A 12,732-nucleotide genomic window follows, 5' to 3' on the forward strand; every position below is an offset into this window, starting at 1 on the left:
TAAGATGTAAGATGAAGGTTCCCCGCTGTAGCGTTTAGCCCTCTTGTTGTCATGGTTACAGGCTGGCCTTCGCACGCTGCATGATATTGGGCCCGAAATTCGCCGAGCGATATCATGTGATCTGCAGGATGACGAGCTAGTAGACTTTATTCCAGAGGAAGACGAGGAGATTTATAGGGTAACTGATTTTATTTTACACGTCAGGAGGAATGTTTAATATTGTTCTTGTACAGTTATATTTTGGTGTTTTTCATGGTAAAAAATAGTAGATTTACTGTATTTATTTTCTATTGCTACAATATGTAGGTTTTTGTAAGTTTGGTTTATTTCGGCTTCCTTTCTCCATTTCAATTCAACAAAGTAGAAACAGTGCATTCATTTTGCTCACCCATGTGCCATGAAACCAGCTTCTGAACTTCTTTTTGCTCATGAAGTTTCTGAAAAGAAAATCAGACTTAACATCAAAAGCACGTTTGTTCTGGTACGAGACGTAGAAGAGTCGGTGGTTTTACTCTGAGCGTTCCTTCACAGCGTAACGGCGGACTCTTCGGTAACCATCTCATGAACGGTGGTCACCGGCGGTCCAACGGCCATCAGACCAACGCCACACAGCGCCCCCTGCAGGTGCAGCCTCCGCCTCACTACGCCCACATGGAGCAGCCGGTGGGACGGCTGTCTCGAGCCAACGCCATGTCCCACCACAACCACCATCATCACCACCACCACCATCACAACCGACACCACAACTCCTACGGCAAGTCTCCCAAATCCACAAACATCAACCTCAACAACGCCAACGTCTCCAGCCTGCCCAACGGAGGACACCACCGTTACTATGAACACGCACCGCCCAACGGCTACCCAGGCCACCGCAGCTCCTACTACGACTACGAAAAGCCCCGGACACCCCAGGGTCAAAGGTATCCACACCGTTGAACAGCCTTTTTATCTGCTGCAGACATTGTTTAAATACATGTAGAGTGACTTCTCCTGAGCCGTAACGGGGGTTTATGTAAAATCATTCTAACTTTGGGAGTAGTGGTGGGAATAGCATGATAACTCACGCTATGATAAGCGATATTTTGTCCCTCCCCTATTTGGGAAATGTGCTTATTTGCTGAGAGTAAAATAAGAAGACTGATGCCACTCTCATGTCAGTACATTAAATGTGAAGCTACATTCAAAGGAAAGTTAGCTTAGCTTAGCATAAAAACTGGAGAGTAACAGCTAGCCTGGCTCTATGAAATTGATGTAAAGTCTGCATGAAAGCACCTCCAAAGCTCGAGAGTTTCACATGACGTCTTTTTGCTTTAGAGGATAACTGTTTCCCCCTGTTTTCAGTCTTTAAGCTAAGCTAACAGATGCTCATGTTAGCATTTGGTTTCAATTGTCTCCATTAACTCTTCTTGTGTATCCAAAAGTTAGGATGAATTTAAGATCGCATAATGTGTGATGCATTTAGTTCATTTATGTGGATATGGGAATGTTTCTGATACATGGATAATTGTAATTCTGAATAATAGCTCGATTTATGTTTGTAGTGTTTTTTGTTTTTAGGCAGTAATCTCTCATCACAGTCACAGGACAAGCTAACAAAGATTAGCTATAGTTACATAGTTACATACAGTTAGCTACATTAGCTTCTAACACAATTATAACGTCTGACAGCAGGTGTAAGAGTTTCAAAATATCTAAATATGCATCATAGATTTCCATTTAAGTGTTAGACTGAAGCTGTAATCACAGATAAAAAAACCTTTACAGAAATTTTCTATTTGCTCTTGTTCCAGCGTTCAGCTGAAACGCTGTCTTCAGCACTAATGTAGCTATCTGAGGTCTATGACGGCTCATAACTGAGGAAAATCATTGGTGTTAGTCTCCATTCACTGAGTGCGACAGTAAGACCATCTGAGGACATCGTCTGTTGCATAATTATTTCTTTCCACAGGCAGAACCCAGTTTCTTATCAAACCTTTCCATTTCACAAACCCTTATTTGAAACCCTTCCCTCCATAATGGATCACACGCCTGCTCTCATACTGACAGTTAATTTCATAAGTGACCAACTGTACACTTATCTCCTGATTTCCCACTCTCTGTTTAGCCAGCCGCTCCAGTGTCGGGCCTGTTTTTCTTCACTGCCCAATAAGTTTGGTTGGACAATTTCACTGCTGCCACTTTACAGAAGAGAAATGATTTTTAGTTTCCCTCTTATCTTAAGAGCAGAAAATGGAATTGTCAACCAACACTGGACTTAGCGTCTGCCATCACGCTCTCTCCTCCTCATACATATATATGAGAATGCTGTATATGCTTCATATACTGTATGATATATATGTCACACTCTCTCCGTCCTTTTCTGTGTGTTCTCTCCTCCCTTCCTCCTCCTAACCAAAATGCTTTCTCTCAACCATCCCTCTGCTTTCTCGGACAGAAGGCGCTACTATGAGACCTATGTTAGGTATGTTGCTGTAGAAGGTTTGGCTCCAGCTGTATGTCTCGACAGCCAACAGAAGAACATTATTATTTATTTGTTTTCTTTTGATTTGGTTTTGGATCGGTGAATGGTTGCATCCCTGCTAAGTCAGTGTAATGTGCGATATGCTGGCCGGTGATTTGTCTGGTTGTCATCTGCCTCTGTTAAGATGCAGTTCTGTCAAAGCAATTAAGTAAAAAGAGAAATAACATGAATATTTGTGGCCAGCATATTGCTGAGCGCAGCCCTGCTTTATGCATGTGTCCAGTCCGTGACGTGCCTGCTTTGAGGAAGGACGCAAATGCTTAAAATAAAAGAAGTATATTGTAAAATGTGCACTCTCCCCAAAGTCTGTTTTATGCTCCAAATTTCACTTAATTCTCTCAATGATTCCGAACAGAAAACACACAGAAATCTGTGTTTGAATTAGTCTAAAGAAAGGACCTCAAAGTGGACGGGATGTTAAGAAGACAAAGTGATGCTCTTCAGCTCTAAACCTGCCTGTTGTCCTGGTTTGGCTGCTGTTAATATTTGTACAAGTAACAGTTGCATCGCTGCCCCCTGGAGGCTTGCGTCTGCATGGCAGTGCATGGCCCTATGACAATAACCCCCCCCTGATCAGCAGCAGTGAGCGTGCTCTGACGCCTCTGACCTCTCATCAGGTCCCATGGAGTGGATGGACACCACCCCACCATCCGCAGGGAGGAGGAGTTCGATGAAGACCGCTTCTCTGGGGAGTATTACAGCGGGGAGGAGTTCTATGAAGACGACAGTATGCTGTCAGGGGACAGGTAGCACACCAAACGACACTCTTTTGAGCTCATGTAGCACTCTTATATTACCAAACATTCACGTTGGGTGCCCTTCATCACGCTCTTTCTTCCGTATGTCGACAGGTATCAGAACAGTGATACAGAGTACGAGACTCCAAAAGGTTACCATCACCCTGACAGTTACTATGACGATGACGAGCAGCCGCTGTACCGTGACTCACGGAGGTCACCAAAGAGACGGCTGCTTCCTGCCACACCTCAAGGTATCTCACCCTTCTTCCTCCTGCAGCATGAGCAACGTGTTTACTTGAAACATGTGTTCATACAATTCTAAGTTAAAAAAAAAAGTAAAACGTTTTCACAGGATTGATATCAAAATTATTTTTCTGAGGCCAAATAATGTTGAAAATCTCCAGATAAAAGAACCCAATTTTCCAGATGTCTCCCTCTACCAACCACACTCATTCCAATCTGTTAAACACTCACTGTATGGTTTACCCGCCTGCCCAGTTTCCCCGAGTGTGTGCAGTGCTGCATGCTGTCAAACGTTTCCTGCATGATGTCACTCACTGGTCCCCTCCTGACTCGTTCAGGTCACAGGAGGCCTTCCTTCAACTTTGAGTGTCTGCGCAGACAAAGTAGCCAGGACGAGCTTCCACATCAGCGTACTGCTCTGCCACTGCACCTCATGCAGCACCAGGTAACACCCGCACATGTCTCACCTGTACTGTTTGCTCACTGACGTTGTATTCAACACTGGTGCACCTTGGGAAATGATTTTTACCCTCACTCTTATTTTTCCCTAATAACAACAATTATCCCATTTTCTCTCTCCTTGAGCAGCAGTCATAGTTCGTATAAGAGAAGTATAACTTGACTCCTGCTACTTCCTGTTTTGCTTCTGTTAATAAAGTCACATGACTCTCCTGTCCCTTCAGGTAATGGCTGTAGCAGGCCTAGACTCCAGCAGAGCCCACCGCCTCTCCCCAACCCGCTCCACACGCTCCTGGGCCACGCCCCCTGCCACCCCGGCCAGTAAAGACCAGTCACCCTACTACACCCCTCTCATCCGAGTGGACCACCCACACAGGGGGAGCACTGCTAGCAGCCAGGTGTCGGTGCGCAAGAGCTCGTGGTACACGGACGACCCGGAGTTCTCCCAGAGGACGTACTCGCCGGTCCACCTGCAGGTGCCACCAGAGTACCACAACCAGTACCACCAGAAGAGAGGCAGCGCCACCAGCCTTGTGGAAGCAGTGAGTTTGATTAATTTTAGATGTATTCATCCAAGAAAAGATAGCAAAAAATGAACAGTTACATATTTTTCCTCCTCTCCTGTTGCAGGTTTTGATATCAGAAGGGCTTGGGAGATACGCCAAGGACCCCAAGTTTGTCGCTGCCACAAAGCACGAAATCGCAGATGCCTGTGAGATGACGATAGACGAGATGGAGAGTGCAGCCAGTCACCTGCTGAACGGAGGGATAGCCCCGTGCGTCAACGGGGTCAACGTGTTCCCCATTCTGACGCCCAGGGACTATGAACTGCAGGACACGGCAGCCAGCTACAGTGACGAGGAGCCGGACACAGAACCCAGAGCTCCTTACGAGGAGGACCTGGCAGACGAGATGATCTGCATCACGACTTTATAGCAGTGGCTGGAGAAATCTGCAAACTTAGAACCACTATATCAGTGAAAATTCAAAAAGAAATGCATCTGTTGGCTCTGACCAAAAGAAGTGCCTTTAACAGTGAAGAGGAAAAGGCATAAAGAAGAGAGACACATTAGTCCCGCTCTTTGAATAGTTCTCCACCTGCCAGCAAAGGAGGTCACAGCCGGGAGCCGGACACCACCCTGCTGAGCACAGAGGGACTGACTGCACCTTCCAAAGGCTGCCACACAGGTTCAGCCTGCAGCCAATCAGAGAAGAGGACTTTGACGCCAGTGAAAGATGGACCAATGGGCAAAAGGTGTGAGATACTCTCCAGGGCGGGTCTCTAAGGGTGATGACAATCAGATGTACGATGTCATTGCCTCGGTCACTTTATTAAGGTTTGGCATATCATGCAAGTTTTCAATGCAAGCATAGAAAGGCATATCTCCTCCCCTAGATGTTCGTAAAACTTGATCCCTTTGTCGTCAGAAGAGGCCGTTTAATGATCGCTGAGGCTGAGAGGAAAAGAGAAGAGCAGTGTGGAGCTGTACCAGATTATGCAGGAACTAACTGTCCTACTTATAGCATCATTCAACTTGAGATATGTACTTTTGAAGCATTTGGGATAAATGCACTAGCAGGCAGGTTGTTTTAAAATTTTAGAATAGCCTGATTAATATTTCATAGTTGATATGCTGTAAATTGTATTATATAACAAAAGAACCTTTGTAAAGAGATAATCTATATTTTGTAATTATGTATCATTTAAAAGATCAGCAATATGGACCCTTGTGACTCCTGTTATGCTACAAAAGCAGCCTTGCATTCTTTTATTAGGAACAATATTCTGCCTTTTGGTTTTTTGCGTATATGGACCCTTCATTTTTGCTTTTTTAAGAGGTTCTGCTTGTGTAACAACACTTCTGCACAAGATATGCAAATGGCTTTAATTTCTTAGCATAGGGGTTTATGTGTTATTCATCGAACCAACACCAGTTGCATAAGATTAAGCCCCCTTTAAAGGAGCATTTTTAGAAGGCAAGCTTCAAGGATCCAGGGCTGAAATTTTCTACAGATGTGACGACCACATTTGTTTGCATATTTTGTGCAGGGCATGCACAAGGATTTAAAATGCGTAGTGCATTTACAATGCTGCTTTTTTAGTTGGTTTCAGAGTCAGACTTAGGTTTCGTCAGCCCCTTCTCAAATGCCTTTTTGCTGCTGAAAGAAAGAAACGTGATGGAAGGTAAAAACAGGGATAAATTGATATTTCTCATAGCTCGTGCTGGGATTTTCCATGACATACGCTTCGTTGATCATGGTGTAAGTCCATTAAAAACCTTTGTACTGAATCTTGGCAATCACATCTCAGCCTTCATGTAGTGTGTGAGGCCTCGGAGCCTGAGGTGGCAGGAGACATATGCACACATCCAAAGGTCAGAAACAGTCAGACGTGTTGTTGTAGTTGGAAGGACAGAGGGTGTCCTGCTGTCAGGATGCTGGAGAGAGGCTAAGCAATACTAACCCCCCGCCCCTTTCTCTCTCAGCCTGCCTGGTTCCTGCATACAGAATACCTCGTTAGGCAACGTGACAACATATCATTGTCTCAGCTTTCCTGTCTGTCACAGCGTCCCACAGTGGAGTCTTTGAAAGAGATGAGAACTTTGTGTTTCCCCGCCCGATCATATACATGAACGAGACCAGGAGGGGGACTAACCCTGGATGCAGAAAAAAGGAGCCCACAAATATCTTTAAGTCAATTATCATTTATTGATCCGTCACAAAGAAACACTGGAATACATAAACAGAAATGGGCTTTTTCAGGCATCACCACGGAGAGTTGAAATACAGGATCTTTAGGGTAAATGTTCATGAGTGTTTGATTTGTAGGCGAGTGCGTCCTGTACTCTAATTCAACCGAATACTGTCATGAAAATGTAGGTTTTCCATTTTGTGTGCACATTGAAAGGGCTCTTTGAATTGTTTGTGAGTAAAAAAAAAAAGTGTGCTTGTCCTTTTGTTGACGACGTCAGTAAAAGGGCCGATGCACACAACAGGCACATTGTACTATTCGTAGCAATTACAGTACTGATGAACTGAAGATATGCATTATTTTGTAAACACTTTTAAAAGTTGTGTTAAACTAAAGACGAAAAGAACTTACTTTTACCTCATGTCAGGGATTCCTGAGAAAAGAAAATAATGATTTGGTTCAGTCTAAACCAATGGTATTTAAATATTAGCACATAGCTGTTTGTCTTTGCACAAGTAACTGTATAGTGCTTTTGTTTCTCCTTTTTCTAAACAGATTTGTGTATTAAGGTGAGACAATTTTGTACTTTTTGTGACTGTGTGTATGGTTTAGTGGAATCTATATTTGTCATTTACAACTCACCTTACAATGCTGGGAATGAAAGAGTATTAAAAAATATTTTCAAGGTGCACTGTTTCTCTGGTTTAGGTAAGGGAAAAAATGGTCACAGTACCAGTTTACAGAGAAACACATATTGATTTGAACGTTTCTATTAGTTTTCTTCATATTGTTCTGATTATAATTACTATTACTACTATTAATGTTCTGAAAGCTGTATTCAAATAGAAGATAATGTAAAATATGTACAAAAGTATGGAAAGACCCATGGTAATGTTCTCTACTTGAAAGTCTTGATATTTGCTCCTTAATGTTTTTATTCGGTAAACATCATTTCTCTTAGTAGCAAATGCTTTACTATAACCTTCTAGGTTTTGTATCAATACTTTTTTTGTATTTTTCATTTTATTTTGGGCCTTGACTTTATTTGAATCGATAATAATCGATACTATTTTATTTTCTATTGATCATCATTGAATAAATTTATGCTGAATTACTGTTTTATTTGTATTTTGTTCACAGTGCAGCTCATACAATCACCGGAGTCCCGCTTTCACAGGGAACGAATCTTTTTAAGAGATGCTTGCGGGCGTGTGTGGTTTTCAGGCAGGTGACACCTGTTTGGTTGTCGTCTCCACAGTAGTTGCCGTCTCCGATTCCTCATCCTCCACAGCGCTGGCTCTCCCACACAGCAGGAAGGGCACCGCGTATTTACGAAACTGTGGGAAACAGAGTGAGTCAGCGGGCGAAACAAATCAGCCAGGAGACAGACTTTCTCTCTTTTAATGTAATGTGAAAATATCCAGTCAGCAGCTTGTACTTGTATTATTGATCAGACAAACAGGTGTCCAATCGTATACATTGTGTATGCTAGAAAAGAGAAAAAATAAACATTAAATTAACAATCATGATAAAGATTAAAAAATTAACACTATGCTTAAAAATTGGTAATGCTTTTCTGTAACTACATGTATCGGGTGAGAATTATATTCCCATGGAGAAAAAAAATGGTAAATTTTAACCTATAATTTAATAAGGATAAAGGTTTTTATTGATCAGTATTATTGTATTTACAAAACCACAATAGTAAAAATAATATGCAAAATGTTTTTAGAAGATATAAGTTGCTGAGAAATAATAAGCATTTTGTAGAAAACTACAAAAAAATTTAATTTGTCTTTAAAAAATCTGACAAAAAAATATATATAAGGTGGTGGCTTGAAATTTTGTTTGTTTTATATATATATATATGTATGTATATATATATATGAACATACTAATGAAAGATTTGTTATTAAAATACTACACAAAAAGTTAATGTTACATTCAACTTTAGTTTTCCCTTTAGCCCCATTTACAACACAAGCAAACATTCCTGCACTCAATGTTACATACTGCGCATCAACACCACTAGATGGTGCTGGTGTCCCAAAACAGCAGTATTTTAGAGCTGTTACCCAACAACTGTATATCTTCATCCCATCTAAATCTGTTGTTTATGCCTTTGGTGGTACACTACCTGTTTGTTCAGGTAGATGTAGATGATGGGGTTGTACACGGTGCTGCTCTTGGCCAGGTAAACAGGCACCGTGCCCACCAGCGGGTGAATGTTCACATACGGGTCGTAGACCACCAGCATGGCCAGGCTGGCGTACGGCATCCAGCTGATCAGAAATGTGAGGACCATCAGAACCACCATGGACGCCACCTTCATCTCACTTTTAGCTACTGCGCCGCCCTCCACACAGGCCATCTTTGATACCTGGAACACAGAATGGTGGTGAAATAGGAAGGGGTCAATGGGCTTACACATTACAGAGAGGCTCTGGTTCAACAGCTTAGTATTCCAGCAGTACAGTGCCTCTAATTGTGCTTAAGGACAGTACTTGAAAAATAAATGTATTCACAGTAGTATATTAGCATGATGAACCAAATTCAAACTCTCACCTGGTGTAGTGTCCACATTAACTTTGTGTAGGATGCCAGGATGATGACAAAGGGAGCAGCGAAGCACACTGCAAAGTAAGCCAGGATGTAGGAGACGTTGTGAGGGTCTCTGTTGTGCCAGTCAGGTGCACAGGAAGTCCCCACCCCCTCCAGCTCGTACCTGCCCCAGCCGAACAGGGGGGGCAAGTTCCATGCGAGGGACCACAGCCAGGACAGGGCGATGCCTCCAAAGGCGTGCTTTTTCTGGAAGGTTATCTGCCCCAACGGCTTACACACAACAAACATCCTCTCCAGGGCGATCAGAGCGACCGTGCACAGAGATGTGATGCCTGCAGGACAGCAAAAGAGAGGGAGGTTTTTTTTTTTTAATTACATGAAAATTATTTAATAAGTCATCCAATTATGCATAAAAAAACAACCCTATGAAATAACACAGTTGGTTTTATACTCTGCTCCTCTTTGAACTCACCGAACAAGGACACAGCGAAGCCCTCCATCACGCAGCCTGTTCTTCCCAGGGAGAAGTACCCCTGGGCGTTGTTGACCACAGACAGCACGCCTCCGGTCATGGCTGTGCCCAGGTCAGCCACCGCCATGTTCACCAGAGCGAAGTTGAGCGGCTGCCTCAGCTGCTTGTGCATGAGGGACACGATGATCACTGTAGCGTTGAGCACGATGGCCGGACCGGTGAAAAGAGCCATGATGATGGAGAGGATGATGAAGCCTGTGCGTGACAGAGGGGGCTCCCCGTGTGGGCCCAGGTATGAGGAGGCATTGTGGGAAAAAGCTAATTGCTGCATGGATGCAGAGCCTTAAAAAAGCGGTCAGGTAGTTCCTCGTCTCCTGGAGCTTCTGCAGGAGATGTTCGATATCTCACTACTCGAGAGTGACAGCTGAGATTAGAGGACTTCATTCTAAGAATAAGAGGTTTAGCAAAGAGTAATTCCTCCAAATGATGATCCTTGATCCCCTCACCTTTTGCTTGATTGTAAAGGGACTTTAGCAGGATGACTCCACAGTGTTCTCGGCAGGATAAGTCTGCTCAGCAAGTGTGAAAAACAAAAAACTATCCGACCACTCCTGCTGGTCTGCTGGAGCGTTCGTTTGGCTTTCTGAGGAATGCCCGGAGGAGGAGAGTTACAAAATAGGTACAGTTAAGATGTTTGAGGGCTGATGAAGTCTTTCTGCTTATTTCTCTCACTTTCTATATCGTCTCTCTTTCTCTTTTACTTTGAATTGTGGGTAAAAAGCTACAACAAATGTGAGATACCTTGATCTTTTGTTAGTGTTGATGTATGGTAGGTGTGTTAAAGTATCAGAGAGCTTAAAGGCATCTATACAATAATCTGATCTTTAGTAGTTAATCATGTTAAATACCTCTAATAAAAATCACCACCAAACCCAGCACACAGCTTCAACAACTGATCATACTGCATAACTCCCTAACTTACATTTGACTTGCTGGAGTCATTTGCTAAAGTATGTTTACTTTGGCTGCATTTCTGCAAAGGTATGAATATTAAATGATTTAGGAAAAATCTACTAAATCTATAAAAGTAATTATGGTATGGTGTTACGTTTAATTTGACCATTGACTATATGTTATGGTTTAATTAATATGAAGCGCAACCTTTAATGAAAAAGTCAGATATTTATCCCTAAATCGTATGGACGGCTTTCGTGTTCTATTTATGTGTTATAGATGACAACTTTTTCAATGGGTCAGCCTCAACAGAGTGTACGCCTGCTGCAGTTCAACCTGCTGGTATTCTTAACCTGGTGGAATAACTGGTTAAGCTTTTATGTTCCTGCACAATGTAACGAGCCATCAGGACTTTGGATCACTGTCATGTGCTAAAAGTAAATCTTCACTAAACATGCTACCAGACACATATGATAATAATAACAGGTGTAAGGCTAGGTTAAAGAGGTTACAGAATAATGTTTAAGGCTTTGTGTCGAGTGTGGACGATGAAGACTCATACTCTGCTATCACAATATATTGTGCCCTGAGGTGTGTTGTAATCTCCCCGACAGTTCACTGTCTGCAGGTCTGAGGTGATCTAACCCCCTCTACAGTGAGGTCAGGAGGTGAGGTTAAGCCTTGCACTTTACATGACCACAGGTGTCCCATGTTTCACCTTTTAAGAGGTTTATGTCCAATCAAGTCAAGACAGAGATTACAACTGTTTGGGTTTAGAGTTCAACAGCAGTCTGGCACTGATTATGAAGCTTTGTGTCTACATCAACACCTTAGACGTTGGATTATTTGACATAATACATTACTTGGAAATCCTATCATAGTCATATTTTACAAAAGCCTGAGTGTTTCAGTGAGCTTGCATGTCACAATAATCATCTTCATGGTGTGAAAACTGATTTTTTATTTATTTAAATGTCATAAAATGTCTTGATACCGCAGAGCAAACCAAAATCAGCACCACGGACAGCACCTGAAGGCCTGAAAGGCTTGACACAGGATTTCTATAGTCTCTAAGCTCCTGTGTACAATCCTGTGCACAATCATGTAGCCTAAATGTGCAGAGTTCGACAGTGGAAGGCTGATTGTTTGTGCTCACCTTTCACCTGAGCGTAGGACTTTGTGACTTAACTACTAGCTTGGAAGCTAATCCTGATGCTGGGTGTAACTTGCAAAAAACAGTGATTTGTAAACCAGCAACTTTCAGCTGCACAGACACTGAGAACTGACTTTTCATTGAAGTAGGAGACATCTGGTGTACAGTAGTTAAACTTTCAAAATGTAATATATGAGCATGTTTTATGATTATGGTCCTCTTGATGAGGGAGAATTATGAGACATTTTAGAGTTTGTGTGGGAATTGATTTGGGTTTGATTTGGAAGAAACCTTCTAAATGCACTAAAAGCAAATCAAAACGTTTCAAAGCATTGTACTCACGTGAAAGCACCACGCACATCTGTACTCCCTGGTGTGTTTATTTGACCTGCTGCACTGTGTGGGTGGAGGTCGTGACATTACTAAATCTATTCAAATTGCTAGCGTGTTTAAGGGTCCTCGTGCGTAAATGCTACGGTGAGACTGGTTGATGAACCCGGAAATAACACATTCCTAGCTCGAGGACATTTTAGCAGGACTACAGCCTCAGTGCGGTGCCGGAGGACTGCTTTTATTGGCCGTCGATAGTTAATTAAAGCATTCAGGGTTGCGGAGTGAGGAGACACTGGATGATACTGTCCGTCATCCTACTCGCAGCCGGGCAGCTTATCGGCACGCGCCAGACAGTACAGGCTCCTCACAACTTTGATGTACGATGCAATTACTAAACTAATAAAAGCCTCAAGTCGAAACACGGTTTGCTGTAGTGGTGGAGGGGGAGGAGGGGAAGAGTATCCCCACGCCTGCTGCCTTCCTTGACAACATTATCGCCTCCTAATCAGCAGTTTAGAGTTGGCAACAGGACGATGAGTCCCTCTTATTTTATAGTACTACGCTCTCATGGATGTTGCGCAGGCGCAGTGACTGAAACTCTGT

The 12,732-nt window shown here is 42.8% G+C and overlaps 2 protein-coding genes across 2 annotated transcripts in view; one reads left to right on the top strand and one right to left on the bottom strand.

The window, feature by feature from the left end:
- cacna1da (calcium channel, voltage-dependent, L type, alpha 1D subunit, a) overlaps nucleotides 1–7,760 on the top strand; it is a 65,145-nt gene extending 57,385 nt beyond the window's left edge. The window contains 8 exon segments of the mRNA XM_069677727.1: nucleotides 62–178; nucleotides 532–920; nucleotides 2,435–2,461; nucleotides 3,139–3,300; nucleotides 3,385–3,512; nucleotides 3,843–3,949; nucleotides 4,188–4,505; nucleotides 4,594–7,760. Coding sequence (XP_069533828.1) covers nucleotides 62–178; nucleotides 532–920; nucleotides 2,435–2,461; nucleotides 3,139–3,300; nucleotides 3,385–3,512; nucleotides 3,843–3,949; nucleotides 4,188–4,505; nucleotides 4,594–4,899 — 1,554 coding nt within the window. The 3' untranslated portion in view covers nucleotides 4,900–7,760.
- Nucleotides 7,761–7,875: 115 nt separating this feature from the next.
- LOC138606266 (parapinopsin-like) lies at nucleotides 7,876–10,020 on the bottom strand. The gene is made up of 4 exons (XM_069678731.1): nucleotides 9,690–10,020; nucleotides 9,221–9,549; nucleotides 8,793–9,035; nucleotides 7,876–7,992 (listed from the first exon to the last, which is right to left on the bottom strand). Exons 1-4 carry the CDS (start codon nucleotides 10,018–10,020, stop codon nucleotides 7,876–7,878), a joined length of 1,020 nt encoding a protein of 339 aa, XP_069534832.1.
- Nucleotides 10,021–12,732: the final 2,712 nt, after the last annotated feature.

The sequence above is a fragment of the Semicossyphus pulcher genome, unplaced genomic scaffold (assembly GCF_022749685.1).
Source record: "Semicossyphus pulcher isolate SPU_LCO1_2020_fin unplaced genomic scaffold, fSemPul1.0.p SCAF_3, whole genome shotgun sequence".
Lineage (NCBI taxonomy): Eukaryota > Metazoa > Chordata > Actinopteri > Labriformes > Labridae > Semicossyphus > Semicossyphus pulcher.